This window comes from Podarcis bocagei, assembly GCF_964188305.1.
Source record: "Podarcis bocagei genome assembly, chromosome: 8".
In the NCBI taxonomy this organism is placed as follows: Eukaryota; Metazoa; Chordata; class Lepidosauria; order Squamata; family Lacertidae; genus Podarcis; species Podarcis bocagei.
In genome coordinates, this window is record NC_138133.1 from 70,545,133 (window position 1) to 70,566,671 (window position 21,539).

At 43.9% G+C, this 21,539-nt stretch overlaps 2 protein-coding genes across 30 annotated transcripts in view; both read left to right on the forward strand.

Annotated features, from left to right (window-relative positions):
- The window catches only part of RIMS2 (regulating synaptic membrane exocytosis 2), a 349,417-nt gene extending 339,548 nt beyond the window's left edge, over positions 1–9,869 (forward strand). For all 25 annotated transcript variants that reach the window (XM_081204271.1, XM_081204281.1, XM_081204282.1 and 22 more), the window contains 4 exons: positions 1,312–1,424; positions 1,544–1,645; positions 5,384–5,523; positions 6,701–9,869. In XM_081204271.1, coding sequence (XP_081060397.1) covers positions 1,312–1,424; positions 1,544–1,645; positions 5,384–5,523; positions 6,701–6,919 — 574 coding nt within the window. In that variant the 3' untranslated portion in view covers positions 6,920–9,869. The remainder of the gene's footprint in view (positions 1–1,311; positions 1,425–1,543; positions 1,646–5,383; positions 5,524–6,700) is intronic.
- Positions 9,870–11,899: 2,030 nt separating this feature from the next.
- The window catches only part of DCSTAMP (dendrocyte expressed seven transmembrane protein), a 43,141-nt gene continuing 33,501 nt past the window's right edge, over positions 11,900–21,539 (forward strand). For 3 of the 5 annotated variants that reach the window (XM_081204843.1, XM_081204839.1, XM_081204842.1), the window contains exons 1-3: positions 11,900–12,076; positions 16,606–16,681; positions 20,686–20,810. The gene's annotated coding sequence lies outside the window, so the exon portion shown is untranslated. Of the gene's footprint in view, positions 12,077–12,134; positions 12,330–16,605; positions 16,682–20,685; positions 20,811–21,539 lie in introns of those variants that run through there. The other 2 variants (XM_081204840.1, XM_081204841.1) reach the window with 2 other exon arrangements.

Here is a 21,539-nt window from a genome sequence, read left to right on the forward strand (position 1 = left end):
ACGTAAAGGAAGGACATAGTTAATATATGGCTGTGGTATGTTTGTATCAAGGGGAGGGAGCCTCTGGGCCTCCAGAAGTTGTTGAACTCTATTGGCCCTGACCAGCAAAAGTAGTGGTCAGGGATGCTGGGAACTGTGGTATAGCAATATATGGAGAACCACAGGTTCCCTACTTCTAGTTCATATGAAGAACAAAATAAGCAAATTGGAGGCAAGAATTATTTGGATTCTGAGTACCTTGAGGGTTTTTCATGTTTTAGGAGTAAGTGATGATATTTGCTGAGTTTGGACATCACAGATGCAGTAGTTCATATTATACGTATGCCCATAATGGCTGGTTTAGTTATGTAACAAAATTTGTATAGCACTTGATTAAGCCGTACACTCAAACTTCCAGAATCATGTCAACCAAAGCTAGAAACATTTGGCTTTACGTCAGACAGGCTAGTCAAAGAATGGATGCCTAAGAGGTATAAAAGGTAATTTTTCTGCCATAAACAAAATTGCATTTGGATTAGAGAATGAATTATTATTGGTAGTTACAGCCCCTGGCTGAAAATCTGTATACCTCTAAGTGGTTTACAAAGATTTAAATGAATATAGAATAAAACGTTCAACTTATTGATTTTTTAAAAAGTAAAAAATTGGTATTTAAAATATTCAAAAGATGATTAAAATCAACAGCAGCTAAAAAGATATAAATCCTTTTAACTTCCACAAGTCTGTATAGGGCCGGCCCAAATACAACATTTTCACAGGTGCTGAAAATACAGTGAAGGCAAATGCCTGACGTTAGCAGGCAGGGAGTTCCAAAGTGTGGGTGCTGCTCACTAAATTATCAGTTTCTTAAAATTATGGGACGGGTATTGTGTCACACCTGTAACAGTGCCAGTTCCACAGCTTGAAGCAGTCAAATGGGCATAAATGGGGCAAGATGATCCTGTGAGTAAACTAGTCCCAAGCTTAAGAGCTTTATATACTAATAGTGACACTTTGGTCTTGGCCCAATAGCAAATAGGCAACCAGTGCAGATCTCTGAGTAGAGGTGTTAAATGCTGACATGGCCTCACTCCCGTCAGTAACTGAGCCGCAGCATTCTGCAATAACTACAGACGAGGGAAACTCTTCATAAAGTGCATTGCAGTAATCCAATCTTGATGTCACCAGTGCCTAAACTTACTACTGTTTGTTGTTGCATATACGTAAGTGGATACCCTGTTGTAGGCCAGATCCGTAATACAGTATGCATAGCTTTGTTTTGATTATTTAGAAACTTGTTATTTAAAATAAAATTGGTTGTTTTCCCATTAGTTTGATTTTTCCTGGTGTGCGATTGGCTGCGGACAGCCAGTTCAGTGACTTTCTGGATGGACTTGGCCCTGCACAGCTTGTTGGTCGCCAAACACTGGCAACACCGGCAATGGGTAAGAAATTAATTTTGTTTATATGGCTGCAGTTGGTGGGAAAAGATGGTTTCCCATTAATTACCTTACTTCTGTGCAACCTTAATTTGCAATACATGGGTTTTTCTTTTCCTCCTTAGGCGATATCCAGGTTGGAATGATGGACAAAAAGGGACAGTTGGAGGTGGAAATAATACGAGCCCGAGGCCTTGTTGTAAAACCAGGTTCAAAGACACTGCCAGGTGAGAGAAGTACACTTGAACCCCAAGCACATGGCAGCACATGAACATGCTGGTTCAGAAACTATTTTAGCCACAATAGCCAAAGGCTTGTCTCATAGGCCACCTCTATACAACTATTTTTAAAAAGTAGACTAATTGAACCTTCCAACTTCTCTGATATACCGTATTTTGCGCCCCATAAGACGCTCCGGCCCATAAGACGCACCTAGTTTTTTGGGGGGGAAATAAAGAAAAAAAAATTTATTTCCCCCCCAGGTGCGGGGCTGGAAGAACCAGGTGGGGGAACAGTGGGAAGGCACGCTCTGCCTCCCCGCTGTCCCCCGAGCTTGTGGGGCTGGCGATGGGGAGAAGTGCACCAGTCCCGCGATGGCAGGCAGCTCTGTGCCGCCATCCCGAGCGGGGCGGGACTTAGCGCCCCGCTCGGGATGGCGGCGTAGACCTGCCTGCGGTCCCGCGACGGCAGGCAGATCTCTGCCGCCATCCCGAGCGGGGCGGGACTTAGCGCACCGCTCGGGATGGCGGCGTAGACCTGCCTGCAGTCCCGCGACGGCAGGCAGATCTCTGCCGCCATCCCGAGCGGGGCGGGACTTAGCGCACCGCTCGGGATGGCGGCGTAGACCTGCCTGCGGTCCCGCGACGGCAGGCAGATCTCTGCCGCCATCCCGAGCGGGGCGGGACTTAGCGCACCGCTCGGGATGGCGGCGTAGACCTGCCTGCGGTCCCGCGACGGCAGGCAGATCTCTGCCGCCATCCCGAGCGGGGCGGGACTTAGCGCACCGCTCGGGATGGCGGCGTAGACCTGCCTGCAGTCCCGCGACGGCAGGCAGCTCTGTGCCGCCATCCCGAGCGGGGCGGGACTTAGCGCCCCGCTCGGGATGGCGGCGCAGAGCTGCGCTGGTCCCAGGAGCGCAGGCAGCTCTGCAGGGCCACCGGGAGCGGGGCGGAGCTTCTCCCCCAGCTCCCGGTGGCCGGGCAGAGCTGCGCTGGTCCCAGGAGCGCAGGCAGCTCTGCAGGGCCACCGGGAGCGGGGCGGAGCTTCTCCCCCGGCTCCCGGTGGCGGGGCAGAGCTGCGCTGGTCCCAGGAGCGCAGGCAGCTCTGCAGGGCCACCGGGAGCGGGGCGGAGCTTCTCCCCCGGCTCCCGGTGGCGGGGCAGAGCTGCGCTGGTCCCAGGAGCGCAGGCAGCTCTGCAGGGCCACCGGGAGCGGGGCGGAGCTTCTCCCCCGGCTCCCGGTGGCGGGGCAGAGCTGCGCTGGTCCCAGGAGCGCAGGCAGCTCTGCAGGGCCACCGGGAGCGGGGCGGAGCTTCTCCCCCGGCTCCCGGTGGCCGGGCAGAGCTGCGCTGGTCCCAGGAGCGCAGGCAGCTCTGCAGGGCCACCGGGAGCGGGGCGGAGCTTCTCCCCCAGCTCCCGGTGGCTGGGCAGAGCTGCGCTGGTCCCAGGAGCGCAGGCAGCTGTGCACGGCCACCGGGAGCGGGGCGGAGCTTCTCCCCCGGTTCCCGGTGGCCGGGCAGAGCTGCGCTGGTCCCAGGAGCGCAGGCAGCTGTGCACGGCCACCGGGAGCGGGGCGGAGCTTCTCCCCCGGCTCCCGGTGGCCGGGCAGAGCTGCGCTGGTCCCAGGAGCGCAGGCAGCTCTGCAGGGCCACCGGGAGCGGGGCGGAGCTTCTCCCCAGGCTCCCGGTGGCCGGGCAGAGCTGCGCTGGTCCCAGGATTGCAGGCAGCTCTGCGCAACCCTCGGAGCCGGTCTCCCGAGGGTTGCGCAGAGCTTCCTGAAGCCTGGAGAGCGAGAGGGGTCGGTACGCACCGACCCCCCTCGCTCTCCAGGCTTCAGCGAAAGCCTGCATTCGCCCCATAAGACGCAGGCACATTTCCCCTTCATTTTTGGAGGGGAAAAAGTGCGTCTTATGGGGCGAAAAATACGGTATCAATTTCATATATTAAATGTAGAAGTGTTTTAACTATGTAGCTTCGACCCACGTAATCAATGGGCAAACGTATGGCAGTTCTTACTATCGTGGACCAGGATGATTTCCTATGAGACCAGCTGAGGTTCAAAGATTCCACAGCAGAGCAACATCTGAGGACTGGAGGAAGATTTCTAACAGCCTTGCTCTCTCGATTTGGTGGTAGATGGAACAGCAGCTGCCCAGTGTGAGGAACTTAGCCTTGTAGCTTTGGCAGCAGTTTCAGCTGCAGAGTGATGCTGAAACATTTGAGGACTGAGAGGAAACAAATACATGTTTGCCGCTGCTGCTCCCCCCCACCCCCCTGTAACTCATAACTACTTTATTGCATTTTAAATACATTGTAGACTACCTCAAGAACCTCAGGTAGTAGACAGGGTCTAAATAACTCCAAATAAAAATACTCTTAGACTGATAACCCCTTAGGCATATACAAAGTAGACCCACGGAAATCAATGGGCATAAATCTATTCTATAGAGTGTGACAAATGTTGGGTTAGTGCTATTCCACTGATGTTCCACTTGCAGGCTTTCCTTCTGGTTGTCCTGTCTGAGAACAGGATGCTGGAGTAGACCTTTGGCCTGATTCAGCAAGGCTGCTGTTAAAGTTCTTACATTCCCCTATAGGGAAAGGGCTGTAGATCAGTGGTAGAGCATCTGCTTTGCATGCAGAAGGTCCCAGGTTCAATCCCACACATCTTGAGAGCCAGTGTGGTGTAGTGGTTAAGAGCGGTAGTCTTGTAATCTGGGGAACCGGGTTCGCGTCTCCGCTCCTCCACATGCAGCTGCTGGGTGACCTTGGGCCAGTCACACTTCTTTGAAGTCTCTCAGCCCCACTCACCTCACAGAGTGTTTGTTGTGGGGGAGGAAGGAAAAGGAGAATGTTAGCCGCTTTGAGACTCCTTAAAGGGAGTGAAAGGCGGGATATCAAATCCAAACTCTTCTTCTTCTTCTTCTTCTTCTCAAAGTAGGGCTGAGAGTCATTCCAACCTGAAACCTTGGAGTACCACCAGCCAGTATATGTTCCCAGGCATCTAGAATTTCATTACAGCCGTACCTTTGATCCCAAACGCCTTGGTACTCAGACGTTTTGGCTCCCAAACGCTGCAAACCAGAAGTGTGTTCCGGTTTGTGAACGTTCTTTGGAACCCAAACATCCGACAGGGCTTCTGATTGGCTGCAGGAGCTTCCTGCAGCCAATCAGAAGCCACGCTTAGGTTTCCGAACATTTTGGAAGTTGAACGGACTTCCGGAACGGATTCCATTCGACTTCCAAGGTACGACTGTAACTGCCTTTCTTAATACTGAAAATCACAACAAACATGCCCTCTTTCCTTTATTCTGCCATGAAGCAATAGTGTCATTAATTCTTGAAAATCTGAATTGTCAGTCATGCCAGGATGAAGCTGTAAACAATAATAATTGACTGTGTTATGTTTTATTATTACAGTTGTATTACTATTTTCTCAGTTAAATGAATAATTATTGAGGCTGTTTACTATATAGTGTATAGAAAACTCTTCAATAAAGACTGCAAAATATAATAAACAAATAAACATACCTGATTTGCTTCATCGTGCCAAGGGAGGAAGAGAACTGAAGCAGGTTGGCTATCCAGAATGCCTTGGGAATAAATGCTCATAAATGAAATGTATGAGTTTGTGTTTAATTAAAGTATTTATCAGTTAAATGTCAGGATTTTGCATAAGGTGCTAAAACTGCAGAGCTAATGTGCAAAAACTGGTGACTAACAGATCTTTATATTTTTCTCCCCAAAGCACCATATGTAAAGGTGTATCTATTAGAAAATGGAGTCTGTATAGCCAAAAAGAAAACAAAGGTGGCAAGAAAAACGCTGGAACCTCTTTACCAGCAGCTGTTGTCGTTTGAAGAAAGTCCCCAAGGGAAAGTTTTACAGGTAATTTGCACCCTTAGCCATGCATATCTAAAACCCTTCCATTCTAGCATCATTAACTGAAATGCCTAAGTCTGACTGCTCCCTTATGCTGCTTTCTCAGATAGCTGCCTCTTAAACTCTCTATTATTCTAAACTAAATATCTGCAGTTTAGTATTTTCCTGCAACACTAATTTTGAATCGTATCCCATCTTACTAACACAACAAATCTTTAAGAGCAAATAGCCAGTTAATGGCAGGTGCTATCATTCTTAGTGTTTTATTTATTTCTATCAAGAAGATGCATCCAGTGTTTGATATTCCATATAATTTGAGTGAGATGGTTTTATATTCTGTGCACTTTCTGCTGAGACAAACTGAGAGATAAATCCAAGAAATGAATATCACTGAAAATGTTATGCTGGCAATTCTTAGGGATTCATTCTGCTCCCCTCTATAACAAAAGGAAGGTCCTGCCATTAATATGTGGCCAAGCAGCTCCTCAGTTCCTCCTTGTTTTAGTATTAGTGCCTTCGTATTCTGTGAACTTTGGTGGAAAGCAGATTTGAAGCATATCAGAAATTATGGCAAAATTTAAGTTTGATCTCAGAACAGATTAATAACACTATGCACAAGCATGGTAGCAGATAACTCATAAACTGAACACATGCTGGATTTTGTAGGATTTACTTCCAAATACATGTTCACATCAAGCTGCTTTAAACAGAGAAGAGAGGGGTTGAAATTCTGTCAGGCTCAGCTCCAAATGGTGTGTGTGTGTGTGTGTGTGTGTGTGTGTGTGTGTGTGTGTGTGTGTAAATCCTTGTTTGTACATGAAGTAGAATAAAAATGAGGCATTTGAGGTTATTCTTGCCACAAGCTGGATTCCAAAAGTCAGGGTTATCTGGAGTTTGAGGGACCTCAGTTGGAAGATTAACAAGGGAAGAGTCCTAGAAGATGTGTAACAGCACTTGGATCCATGAACAGTGATTGGGAGCCCAGCCCAGGTTTTGAGATTCTTGATCCTGATTGGTCTCTCTGAGCAAGGACACCATTTGTCAGATTGTTCACCTTAGGAAATGGCAAGATTCTGAAACTTCCCATTTGTTGATTCTAGATCATCTTGTTAATTGACGTGAAGAATCTACTTCATTTTGCCCTGCTCCTAAAACCCATGTCTTCTTTTTTTTAACTCAACAGATTATCGTGTGGGGAGACTATGGACGCATGGATCACAAATCCTTTATGGGAGTGGCACAGATACTTTTAGACGAACTGGAATTGTCCAATATGGTGATTGGCTGGTTCAAACTTTTCCCCCCTTCATCCCTAGTAGATCCAACTTTAGCCCCTCTTACGAGAAGGGCTTCCCAGTCGTCTCTTGAAAGTTCAACAGGACCTTCTTATGCTCGTTCATAGCAGCTGTGAAACTGTTGTCATAGCAACCAGCGTTACAAAAAAAAATTAACAGGTCGCAAACCCTGGTAACACTGCATGCTTAATGTTGTGTCTTCGGAGCCTGTTTCTAGGGCTACAAAAGCGATCCTGTGTTCTCAGAGGAAGTTGCACACATTGTGCTCTAAAGGAAGTCCTCAGGTGAAGGAGTGGAGCTGGAAAGAACTGAATGGTTTGGAGTTCAGTGACACTCAAGTTTTAGTCCAATCTGAAGCCATGGATTAAACTCAAAGAATCAAGCTGTCTCATGCAACAAGAATCCCTTTCAATGCCACATCTATTTTCTTGCTCCCTTTTCTTTATCTGCCCCTTCTCCTCGTCCCCACCCAAGCCTGGTTATGCCACAGAAATATGGAGCTACCCAAAGAAGCTATGCCGCAATCGGAAGGAGGGAAGAAAAGAGCCATTAAAGGAACGCCAGCTGTCATAGCAGTTATTTGCAGCAGAGGAACCTTGCCTTATCAGAAAGGTTGAAGTCTTATAGTGGCAGGCTTCATAACTCCAGCTACTGCTGGAGTCAACTCCAGTGCGTGGACTCTGAAAAATAAAATTCTGTGGCTATACTGTACTGTATGAAATTAAAGAAACTTTTTTGCATGGACACAGATTATGCTGAACACTTAAATTATTTTCTTGGGGCTGCAACTTGCAAAAAAAAAAAAAAGAATAAATCAGCCATTTTCAACAATTTATATTATTTTTAAAAATAAATTTCACTAGTGCATGGTTTTAAAAGGGAGAGAATGCAACAGGGTGGTAAGACACACCAAGTTTATCATTCTTTAAACCAATCATGGTCTGTGTTTTGGCAGACATAAATGAAAAATAAATAATTTCTAGCAAATATTTAAAATTACGTTTATGTGACAAGAAATAAGTGTAATATATTAAATTTATTTAAATGTAAAAGGTACAAGCCTTGTAAAGTTCAACGATATGTGCAAATTGTATACTTCTTTTCCCCTTCTTGTCTACACCTCCCTCCTTTTGCTCTCTCATTCCCTTCCTACCTCCCAGGATGATCATTATACTCTGAAAACGCTACTTTTTGACTTAACTACTCTCATGCCCCATATTTGGTTCAGGGTTGCAGATGATTCTGCATTTCTGAAATCTTTGAGAGGAAAAGAATATTGTTTAAGAACTTTTTTCAAGCATGTTGAAAAGAATTTTGCAACATGGCTTGGGGAGTACATTACAATAATTCAGCATGTATTTGATAAAAAATTTGAACTTTTTGCAGTTTATTGTACAGTGCATGGAAACTTATTTTCTTTTTTTGTCACCTTCAAATTAAATTCTACAGCAAAATACTGGAATCATGTGGCCATTTGTAAAATGTCTTCAATAAATTTGTTTTCAGCACCAGCATCATTCATTCAAAGGTTGAACTATCATTTCTGGATGGTCTTAAAGAAATACAAGATGTTAGTCTTGCTAAATATCAGCATCTTATAATTTGCACTGAGCCAAACAAATTATTACCCATTTAGGGTCACAATAAATAGCAAATAAGCTGTTCTGTTCAGTTTTTATAAACTATGTGATGGCAAATCAGTGAATATCAGCCTGACATTAAAAGTCACAATTCAAACTGCAATCCCGCATCTGTCTTTCAATTAGTGGTATTTACATGCCCTAAGTGATGGCAGGATTTCACCTGCTGATTTTTAAACGCCTTAAATAAAGTACATGCAATTTACTAATTTTTTGACACCATCACCAAGAGCCTAAATGCAGATACCACAGGTATCTGAAGAAACATACACATCTGTCTCCTATGTATCAGATAATTTAGTACCACTGGAAGGAGGGGTGGAAAGGTGGGGGTATTCTAAGTCCTGATCTCTTATTATTTCCTGATGAAAGGGAATGTAACTTGTTAACGTTCAAGTCTATCATCCTTTTCTCTGTGTCTTTAGATGCCTTTAATACATACCTATTGTTTAATGTCTAAGTGTTGCAATAATATTTGAATATACACTGTTTAAATTAAGGCCATGCACACAAGTACTCTGATTTTGTATGAAAAATCTGTAGTGTTATCCCAAAATGTACATGCATCACAGGATGGCAAAAGTAAAAAAATAGGTGTCCCTTCTAAGGCCTTTTCTTTTATATGGTACAATTTGACATAAATCAAAATTATGAGCACAGTCCTATCAAGTACTTTCACGAACCATGCGCAAGCACCATGGACACGGATGCTAAAATGCCTGGTGATTTGCACACATGCAGCTATTTAGAATTCCCTCCGTATACCAGTGGGGGAAAACTCTGGTATGGAGATGCTTCTCTTCTGAAATGAAGGGAGAAGCACTTGCTGATGGGATTTCCATGCATCCACAAGAAATTACTAGAGTGGAACGACTGCTCCCCCGCCAAACTTACACGTATTAAGTTAAAGAAGATTGGTAAAATTTTGGTGATTAAATTATTTCATTCACCTGTATATGGCAACCCATGAATGCTAAAGACATACCTTTGCATTATCCTTTAGGAGTAAAACCATTTTTTAAGACGTATGACTCTCTTCCTGATACTGTGACATGCAGTCAATGCATTCTTTTATGCATATTCCTATTATTAAATTATTTCTATTTGAGACAAGAAGGACATGACCGTATGGAAAGTCTGTACATACCTGGTCATTATGCAGTATTTATTTTAAAAGTTGATTGTATTTTTTTAAGATATTCACATGTCTGCAACTCTACTTATAATTTAGTCATGTAAATAGCACTCTTCCAGTGACCACAGCTGTCTTGTACATAGTCTGTTTTAAAAGTAAAGGGAATTGACATTGGGGGAGAAAAGGGCAGATTAGGCCTGTTAATGAACACCAACTAATGTAAATCAAATTCATTCTGGTGATGGTATTTAACACTTTAAATAAAACATTTTCTTTACAGAATTTGTAAGTGATTCTTTTTCATCTCCCCCACCCTGCAAAAAAAAAAAAAAAGACGTTCATGATCTTGGAAAGCTAAAGAACAATGACTTGAAATTTTGCAGGAACATTTCCTGTGCAAGACCCATTGAGGTGGGCAGGAGCACTGGTGACACCATTCTCATTTTGTGGAGCTTGTGAAGTCAATTATTTGGTATCTGTACCTTTTCAAAGGTTGCTGTAAAGCAGTGTTTCCCAAGCTTGGGTCTTGAGCTGTTTTTGGACTACGATTCCCATCATCCCTGACCACTGGTCCCGCTAGCTAGGTATGATGGGAGTTGTAGTCCAACAAAAGCTGGCACCCCAAGTTTGGGAAACACTGATCTAAAGTCTTGAAATATCAGCATGTGTTATTCGTGAGATGGTGATTCTTCAGTCGTGTGGCAGTTTCTTTAAAGTGCAGACATAACTGCAGAGACTTGGTCTTGGAACTAATGACAGTGATGTGGAAGGCTCATTAAATAAACTCACAAATTATTTCTAATATGTACAGCTTAATAAAGCTCTAAGCCTTAATAAGCATATTTGTGCAATAATTGGGATAACTAAACAGCATGCACAGAGACCCAAAGAACAAACTTGGAGCTGATTAAAAACTTCCATGGCTGTCAAATCAGCTAAAGCCTTACTGTTCTGTGTATAAATTTACACAATGTGATGGAAGAGAATGCAGCATGTGACTAGAAGCAGCATGCATAATACAGCCTACCTAGAGTCATGGCAGTATGGGTTTAGTTGTAAGTGTTTTAAGAACATGTTTAGTGACCTTGTTTTGCTTCTATGGAAGCAGCAACCTTCCTATTGTTATTCAATCAGATACAGCAGGCTGGAAGCTAAATAGTATCTTACTGTTTCATGCATAAATGAACACCCTTCTAGAGCAACACATTTGTGTGTTGATCAGGCAGTTACTGCTATCCCCATCTCAGCAGTATTCCTAGATGAATTCTTATGTCAGACTGCTACATATGCTGCTTAGGCATCTATAGGCTAGATCAGCAAGGATTTTGCTACTGAATATTTTTGAAACACTGATCTTGTATGGAATTGCTGGTCATAATTACAACAACAACAACCATTCAAATCAGATGGTGAACTACAGAAGACTGTTGAAATACATATTCTAGCGGGCATTTAGCTGAATTCTGACTGATTATTACTTTCATCGTATTGAGTTTTTCACCATAGAAACAAACACAATAAAATTAATAACAGTACTAGGACAGTTAAAAGTTAATAGCTGCTAGAGGGCCCATCTGCCTATTTCCAAAGGCAGCACAGGAGGAAACGGAAGGAACCCGAACTGGTTTTGGTGTTACTGGTGTGATGGCTAACTGTTGTTTGAGTCTCTTGGCCTGCATTGAAATAGATCCATCCCAGTCCCTGCCACTGACCAGCCCAGCAGACATGCCCTCCTGCTATCCACGCATTTGGAGCACACCAGAAAGGGCTTTGGGGACACTGAGGTGTACATACACAGAGCTGCTGGCAAGGAAGGTCCCTGGCCCATTCTGGGGAGCAGGAGAGCTCTGCACACATACATCAGGACATGGGTCAAATGCTCAGGCAGGGGGAGTTGTGGCTGCTGTGCAGATTGCCAGTGTAGTGGAGCTAGTCTACATGACAAGTCCCCTCACGCATTCCTTCAATGAGTTAGGGGGCCTGCACCTTAACTGTGGTTTTATTATTTTAACGAATATGCAGTGACAATGGCAACCTTTTTATTTACGGGTCTGGTACATCGCAAGCTAATGTGCCAGTCAATTGGGACAGCAATTGTTTGATTTTGCATGCATTTCCTTTTTGTTGGATAACACTGCAGTAGAGTGAACTTGGCTAACTGTGCAGTAAGTGATTCTGCTGCCATTTAATTCATGAAAACAAGTAGAATTCTGCAGCTGCCACCAACAGCTGAAATTACAAACGGGGGGGGGAAACAAACTCCCCCAATAACAGGAATCGGCAGAGGCAGCTCTGACACAGCCTCGTGAAGCCTGTTCTTCCAACCTACTTCTGCTGCGTCATTTGTCAATTTGTCATGCCCAGATGTCAATGAGTCACAGCTAGTAGCTTCAACTGACCTATTTTTGCCTTTGTCACGCCGCAGGATCCATACGAACGACGCAAAAGGGTTCAATGCAGTTCTGTGGTCGTCATTGCTAAGGATAAATGTGAGTATACCTTTAAGGGCACCTCCCATAGGTCGTTTAGGAAGTTAGGCCCAAGCAGCAGGCAGGCCTGGAAGCAGAGGCAGAAGGCAGCTAAAGGAGAGAAGGTCTGCTATAAGCAGTTCTGTAATAAAACCATTTCTCCTTCAACTCCTCTGACCTGCTCAACATTAAACAGAGGACATCGCAACCATACGCTCATCAAACATCAAGTGACTGCACCGTGTGACTGTGGGTGGCAAAAATGTATCGTGTGGTAAGACTACTGAATGTATAGATCCATCCAAAGAGAAGCCGATTTCAAATGCAATAAAATTAGGTCTAATTTAATAGGGAGACTGAGGGAGCAACCTAAGGAATTGACCTTGAGTGGATTCCCCCAACTACCTTGACCTCACCAGAAGTCACGGGCTGCAGAAAGCTTTCTGTGGAAAGTTGTTGGGGGGCTGCATTCAAGTAGTGGGTGTGCCCAGATCCAAAAGTGATCGGGTGCTTTCGAATTGTGATTGTACTTTATATTTTGCTGGCTTTTAATTTGAACAGTTTTGAGGACATACTTAACAGGGGGATATAGAAATGTCTATACAGTGGTACCTCGGGTTACAGACGCTTCAGGTTACAGACTCTGCTAACCCAGAAATAGTACCTCGGGTTAAGAACTTTACCTCAGGATGAGAACAGAAATCGCACAGTGGCAGCAGGAGGCCCCATTAGCTAAAGTGGTACCTCAGGTTAAGAACAGTTTCAGGTTAAGAACGGACCTCCAGAACAAATTAAGTTCTTCACCTGAGGTACCACTGTATAAGTAAATGTGGGTGTGGTCAGGGCCTCACCCAGCCATGCACCCTTAAAACAATCACACAATCTCTCTCACTAAGGCAAACCCAGAGAGCTATTTCTGCTGAAACAGGCACGCCCTAGATTCACCTTCCCTTTACTCCTGACCTTTTTTTTTTGTAAAATAAAAGCAAAGGGCTTTGAAACACCTCACCAAGCCCCAGCAGAAGAATGCAAATGTGAATTTCAAGTCCTGCCTTACATCTATTCAAAGCCTCAAACCTCAAAATGCAGTTCAATCCTGAAAAAAAGCATGCCCGTATTTGCAAAAGTCATGGATGACTTTGGGTATATTGGCAAGAAACACAAATCTACTTCTCAACCTAGTCGTTCCACTCCCCATGTTATTGCAAAGAAAGGAGCGGCAATTGCACACACTTTGTACAACATCAAACAGCTGGTGGTCAGCCGGGGATCTAGAGTAGAACCCAGGTTTCATCCACTGTCTCTGGCTCACATACCAGGGCTTTCCCACCTCATAATATATGTGTGTTGTCTTTGCTTCAAAGCTGGGGTTTTCAGAAGTGTGAAAAATTTGCTCTGCTGAATATCTGATTGTAAAGCAGGAAATCATTACAGCAAAATCCATGCTTCAGATGACCTCTGAAACACAAGGCCCAGCTTAGAAATGCGAATGCAGAAGCATGATTGAGATTCCAGCTGAAATTTTCATCATTCTGAACATTCAGACCAGCTCTTTCTGCAATAACATATTTGGGTTTACCAGCATATTATTTACGGGCCTCATACATTGAGCTTATGCCTACTAACACAGCTTGACTCCAAGCAGAAAGAATGCAGTCATTAAAGAAAAATATAGCATAAGCATGTGCTGTGGAATTAAATGCTAAGCAGGGAGGGAAGCAAAATCCTGTTTCAAGTGCCTTGCTGAAGAGGTTTCTTTCATCAGTAAATGCAGCAGAAAGGGTGCTTGCCAGGACCCTTATCTCATTTACCTGGAAGTAACTGACATTGATTTCAATGTCAGGAATCCTGTTTACAGATTATATAGCTTCATGTGGCCTGATCCTTAGAGTTTGAAGATTATGAGCCTGTGGAATGGGCCTGTCTGTCTTCTGCTTTAGGCTGTGGACCAGATTAAGAAACCAGATTCTACAGTGTCCTGCTCAAAATTCAATAAACGCGAGAAGAATTAGGTAGTGACTTAGTTCAAGAACAAGGAATGTTAATAACTTCTCTACGTGACTGTTGCACTCATCTGATGAAGTCCTCCTGATAGTTATGGATGTAAGATGGCATTATTTAACTGTATACCACTTATGCCTAAATCAAAATATTGTTTTAAAAGATATATCCCACTTGTATTGAATCTTCTCCTTAAGAATCAATTTCCTCTCCTTTTTTTGTTTTTGTTCTGCCTGGAGTTCTTCAGTACAATTATTTTTTATGATCATCTTTCAATTTCAGTTTTCATATTTTTGTTCTAGTGTTCTAATCAATATAGAATCTATATCTCTTATCTTAACAACCACATTCTCTTCAAATTGCTTAAATTGGTCATTTAAAGATTAAAATTATGTCACTAACCATTCCTTAATATCACTAGTGATTCGTGTAGATACTTCCAGATCAACCAACCCTTTTCTCCAAAGGCTTCTACTGGAGATTCTGTAAGATAAAGCCTGTTCTTTTGAGATGTATAAACTCCAAGCTGAAAAATACTATCCTTATAGATAGGTTAAAGGTAAAGGGACCCCTGACCATTAGGTCCAGTCGTGGCCGACTCTGGGGTTGCAGTGCTCATCTCGCTTTATTGGCCGAGGTTAGAGACCTATATATTAAACACTGAGCTGCATTTATTTATCACATTGACCTGGTAAGAATGAAATTCATTATCATTTCCACAGAGTATAAAAAAGTTTAATATGAAGAAAGATTGGCATAGATACAATTTTGAATTCATTGTTAGCCTCTGGGGGGAAAAAATACTAAGAGGCAAATATAATCACCCCAAGTCTAGTTCATGTTTAGCTTAACAAAAAAACTTATATGAGTGAATGAATGAATACGTAATTAAGGGAGAAAAGCAGGGGACCTGCATACAATCTAGTCTAGAGGCAGAAACCAATGGATATTCAATAGCTTTTTTTTATAAATAAACTTCATGGCATGGCAGGGGATCCAGTTTGACCCGTGAGGCCATTTTCATCAAGCCACACCCACCTGCTCATCAGCTGTCACCACTGGGCTAGAAACACCCTCCCATTACTCCTGCACTTCATTAATACATTCAGGTTGACCAATTTATCAGCACCGTGGTCCTGCAGCCTCTCCACTACTCTGTACCCCTTTCCCACAGGGGTTCTTAAGCCCTCTGTCGTGATAGCACAAAAAGACAGCAATGTGTTTTACTGAGGCTGAAAACATTTCAGGTTGAAGATTCTTGCTTGGGGCAACTGAAACTTATTACCTGAAAGCAAATGCTTTACACAGCCGTATTACTGACTTGCTGAAATAAGGCAACCCAGAGGGAACCTCCTAGCTCTGGTTTGACAAGCTGAAAGACATTCCTGCTAGCAGGTTCTGGCAGTCAGCTGAAGGGAAGCTAGGGGCTTTCTGCTTGCTAATTTCAGCCTGAGATCCAGACGCACAGGGCGCACAGGAATCTGGCCACAGAAGACCTTTGTGTCGTCCACATAGGCACATTCATGTCTGGCTATGGATGCTGCCTATCCATATTATGTTCCTTTCATTGGAAAGCATAGCCAGACACACATCTGAGAGCAGGAAATACAGTGTGGATAGAACACCCCACCCACCAGACATGGTCATGGTTCTGCACTTACAAGCTTCTGCTCTGCAGGAGTTCTCATTGTCTCTCATCCCATTCATACAATGGAGAGAAACAGATGATGCTTTAGCAAAGGAAGGGCAATGATAGGATGCTCGCCCTGTAACAGAACGTAAGAATTGCCTGTTGGATCAGCCTAGTGGTCCATCTAGCCCATCATCGAGAAGACTTCAGGTATTTCATTGGTACTAGTTACAGGTAGGTAGCCATGTTGGTCTGCCATAGTAAAAAAATAATTAAAAAAATCCTTCCAGTAGCACCTTAGAGACCAACTAAGTTTGTTATTGCATGCACACAAAAGCTTATACCAATAACAAACTTAGTTGGTCTCTAAGGTGCTACTGGAATGAATTTTTTTATTTTGTTTCATTGGTACTGTTATAAATGGGCAAAACTTCACCACTTTGTTTCCAGGGAGGCAATATAGAGGAGGATAGCGGGGAAGAAAAATTATATAATAGGGGCCAGGACTCAAAACTCAGGTGAGTGACGAAGCAGAACCACCAGCTTCAGCAAGTTGGCAACAAGGCAAATGACTCACAGCTGGAGTTTTTTTTTTTTGCACAAAGCCTTGATCACTGGTAATTCTGCCCATGAAAGGTCCAGCAGGAGCCAATTAATCAGACAAGCCAATTATTAGGTGGCTGGGAGTCACCTGAAACAAGAGGCAGCAGATTCTGATAGAGATTCTACAGGAACTTTTAAAAGGGATTTTTAGCTGCTCCTTTTCTTTTAGCCTAATTTGTGGTAAGGTCATTGGGGGAAATGATGAGGGATGCTGCACACCAGGGGTCAGAGTTGATGGTGGCATAGAAATTCTTTAGTTTCCTTTTCCTTCGCCAGTGATAATAACTTTTGAAAGACTAAATAAATTCTTATTCAGGTTCCATGTGGTACTAAGGAAGACTGCCACCTGAAGTTTGAAAAAAGGATCACACCTGACCAGAGGCATACTTAAGGTAAGCCAGGTCTTTTAATTGGAATTGAAACAATATTTAATGCATATATGCATACTTTTTAATGCTTTATTATGCTGAGGGAGCAAATACAGATTTAATGTATGATTTAACTGCGCCCTTTTACCTGGGGCAGAGCTGATTTTCTGGACCCTGGAAAACTTCTTGTTAGTATACCTTGCATTTTTCGGGATTCTCCATGATTTCTGGAAGTTAAATTTGTGAGTGGCAAATAGATACTGTGCAGAACTGGGCACAGTTCAGAGTCTGCGGGCTCTACATTGTGCTTTTTAAAAATGGAACCCTGGCATCTAGGTGCAACCAGTTTGGTGCCCAGTTCAAGGTGCTCAGCTCACATTAGTGTTTAAACACTAAACCATGAAATGATTTAGGAAGCAATCCTATGGCAAGATCCACTGGTTTGAGTAGCTTAGGGTGCAGCAGGTGTCCATCTCAGCTGGCATTAAGTTCCCAGCTCTGGCCCAGCTGAAGATTGCCATTGTACCCAGCTCAGTTCAGCCAAAGCTGGCTAATCTGAGGCCCCTATAAATCCAAAAAAGGGGTGTGTGCACTGGAGGCCAGAACAGAGAGGGAATACTCAGTCTGGATCCTAAGCCTGTTCAGTTCAGTCACATGACCTGGCAACTGGGCATAGAACACTTACTTTAAATGCTTGATTTCCCTTTGCCAGGCTTAGGCAGAGCTGAATGGGAGTTTGGATCTGGTGTAGCTTCATGCTGGTTTAATTTACATTGGTTTGCTTTACAGCAGCTTCTTGTGCGCAGGATTGCTCCCTCAGCCCCAAATAAGACCACCTTCTTTCCTAAAGACACTCTTGGCTTTTAGGAATATCTGTGGGAACCCTCTTGGTAGTTCCCAGATAAAAGCACAGAGGATTGCAACCTTACTACACAGCCCTAACCATGTCTACTCAAAAGTAAGTTACACTGAGTGCAATTGGAGTTTCTCCCAGGAAACCAGGCACAGGACTGCAGGACTCAGAGTAGACCTATTGAAATTAATGGACCGAATTAGTCATGTTACTCTGAGTAGAAAGTAGTTGAATACCACCCTTGAGTTGCAATGTTAACCCCACTTACCTGGGAGTAAGCCCATTCAGTTAAATGAGGCATATGAAGAGATTGCAGCCTGTCTTTGTTGCAGTTGTGGAGAAAGACTTCAGAAGATTAAAGCAAACGTTAGACATAAACAATAGAGCCTCTTCTACACCCCCTACTGAGTGTTTTTGAAAGTAATTAAAGAGAGGCTGCTGTTTACTTGCTTTATTCTTACTCAACTTGGTTTGTACCTTCAGCAGCTTGATTTGCCATTGTGCCTTCCCTATTTTGCAGCCATTCGTTTGACAATTGTATACAGCTGGAACAGTGCCTCTGTGAAATAGGTGTGCAGAGTTCTGTACAAGATGCACGTCTTGTGTAACATCCAATTACAGTGCAAGTTCCCATACAAGATGGGGAGTGAGAAAGGGGAAATGCCAGAGGTGGCTTTTATGCAGCTTGTTGTACAACTAGAGTCCATTAGCTAATGTGGAGGAGGAGGAAATCTGCTACATGTCAGTCACTGGCCAGGGTATAGTATATAATCCCCAAGCAATCTAATTTGTGGCATTTCCTACAAGCCTGCAGACAATAAAAGAAGAGGACCGAAATGTCCTCCATGTGGGCTTCCTTCCATCAGTTTAGTGCATTAAATTAACAACAATAATAATAATGGTTATAATTGTGATGTTCAGCACCTTGGCAGACAGGAAGCAAACAAGTCTATCACTGATAGCCAGTCAGTTTTTGCAGCCTGGCTGTTTTGCTTTTGAAACAATGCAAGGGACATACAAGCCGAGACCTCTCAACCTTGGCCTAGGGAAGTAGATATATGCTTCACAAACAAATACAAAGAAGTGATTCTCATCCCAGACCTGGGAACAGGGAGACTGTGGAACCCAGAAGACATTGGAGATCTGTACCTGGGTCTCTGGCTTTTTGTTCATTTTAAAATTGGCACAGGGAGCTCTTAATCTGAGGGCAGAGCAGGCATGCAGGATAGTAAGAAGCAGTCTGAGAGTAACTGGTTGCTCATACCAAATAAGCTTGGCTCAAATCTGAGATATGATAGGACCATGTGGAATCTATTGAGTCCTCATGCCACCTAACTGCTGAACTGGTAGCTGCCTGCAGTATAATACCATCTTTAGTCCAACAGCAGTGTGTAACAGAAAGTGGAACTGGCAACTCCCTCTTGTTGGTATGAGAAAGGATAACATGGTAGATTCTTTTATTCTTGAGCTCTATGGTAGAGAGCTTTTACTCTACCCTTTCCCTTTTTGCCGTGGGTGTTTGTGACGGGGGGGGGAGGGGTTGGTTGTTTTGTGTCCCCCCCCCCCCCACCATTGTGTTATGGAAGGACAAACATTAACAAAAATCTCTGAAAGGTTTCAGACCATATGTCTGGCATTCACCACAGCCAAGTCAGATCCTGTATAAAAGCTGTGAAATTCAGCCTTAGGGTTCTTCAGTGGACAAATAAAATCTGTGTGTCTTTCTGATGCTTTACTCTGTCATTGCTAAATGCACAAATAAAGCAATCTGTTAAGACATTATTTCTGAAACATATTACCCCATTCAATACATTGAATTGCCATAGTCTCTTTTTGCTTCTCTTCAGCACCATGCCATGGTGTGTGAGGTTCAGTCATACGTTGGCAGCCTGTAGTTACACATTATAGACTTTGCCCCTTTCTGGGGAACCTATGCTTCTAGCAGGTGTTTCTGTGGATTCTCACCCAATTCGGTAGGCAGACACTGGTGGAATGGGAGACTGAGGAACCTTGCTGCTCTTCCGAGAGCTCTTGGGCCAAAGAGCAAGTTAACTGATGAAAAGAAACCCTTGGGCATATTTAGATTCTTGTGGCATCTTTAAGAGTGACAGAAGCATTATATGGCACAAGCTTTCTTGGATCACACTCCACATCATCGGATGCATGAAGTACAATCCTAAACTGGCAGGCGTATGTACATACATGGTTGGAGGAACAGAAAGAAGGGAGGTATGGGAAAAACAAAATGCCATAGTTGCAGTGAGAGTAAAAGAAGGTTGTGTTGGTGGTAACACACATAACCTGGCATGCATAAGCTCAGCAAGATGTCCTTTATAAAAAAAGTATAAATCATACTTTTTTGCTTATATGCTGCTCTGCTCTGCCCCACTTTGTCTTGCAAATTGTTCTGCAGATTTGAAGCTTCTCTCACCCTACCTGCGGGGTTAGCCTGTCAGCTGCATTTACTCCAATGCTCTGAAAGCACCACTTAGCACATTTCTATTAGTTTAGAACTGTAAAAGTGCTTCTATAAACATTTTAGAATGGCACGTCACAAGAGCTGTAGTGCATTCACCGGCTGAGCTGAGCTGACCCTTTCAAAACCTGCCCCGAAACCTGCTTCCAGAATGTCTCTATTTTTGGGTGGGATTCAGTCACATACCGTCAAATTCAGGTTGAGCAATTAGAGCTCATTGGAAGATCTTGTGCAACAAACCCACTTCCCCAAAAGATCAGACTTTTTACAGTGAGGAAAGTTACAAGAAAATGCACTGGGAAAGTGTGAGATAACTGCAGGGTCATCCAGCCTCCCCACAAATAAATCAGATTAAAAGCTCTTTAAACAGTAGTATAATCTGCCTGCAAACAAACTGGGATGAATGCTCAATAAACAGGGCATCGAGAAGTGCCCTAGCAAGGAGATTGTTGATCAACACAGAGCAAGCAGCTGTTTTCAGGTCACCATGCTGTGGTCGTAATAGATTTAGCCTTTTAGCAGGCAGAAAAGGACTGACAGGCTGGCTGGCTATATGGCAGTAGTCCGCAGCTGGGAATCAGTGGACCAAATCAGCCCCTATGTCTTTCTAAGCTAGTGGCTATTGTGCTTTCAGACCCCAGTCAGCCAGGAAACATAGGTTGTTTCCTGAAGTTTCTCGTTCTCTTTTTGGACATGCAGATTAGCAAGATAAGACCTTTTGGGTCTCGTGCAGCTAGGAACGTATCAGCAAAAACAAGTGAGTGGTGGAGAAGAAGGATGTGGCCCCTGCCTGACACCCAGTGTGATGCAGAGCTCAGAATGCAGTAAATTCAAATCTCGCTAGGATGCAATTGTCACCAAATAGCTCTGGACTGGCTACTATCTCTAACCTAGCCTACCTTACGGGGCTGCTGTGAGAATAATGGGAGAGGTTGCCAGTGACCTTTTGGAGTGACCACACAAATGGAATGGTAATAACAATACACATAAATGCCGCTGTGGACTAGGGCACATGATGTGGTGTTGTGTTTCAAAGGTGTGGAGTTAACAGTCTGGATTTATGGTATTAACTTCTCAGTGCCTCTGAAGCTGGAAAGGGCCTTGGCCTGCCTGGCCCTCTGAGAGCAGCTGCTTTTCAGGGCTCTGCTTGCTCTGCCTGCGATGATGGAGTTAGGCTCTCCCCCTTGTCCTTGGAGAGGCTCGTGTTTTGCACCGGGGGAGTAATTGATATTATTGCCAATCCTGACGCACGGCAAAGCGAAAACAACACCCTGGCAATGCTTGCTTGCTTGCCTTAAATGCTGTTATCTAACAACAATGCTTCCAAATCCCACAGCCGGCCTCTTCTTTTAACACGTGCAGCGCTATCTGACTGTCTCTGTGTCGGTTTGCAGCAGTCACACTCCCAGGCACATGCGGAGGAGCTGCTGCTGTGTGCTGCGGAGGTTTCGGCTCTGCTTATGTATTGCTCCGAATGTAGCACGCCATTTAAAAAGGAAGGGGGAGAGAGCGGCAGATGCAGTCGGGATGCTCAGCTGTGCAGGGCTTTGCGA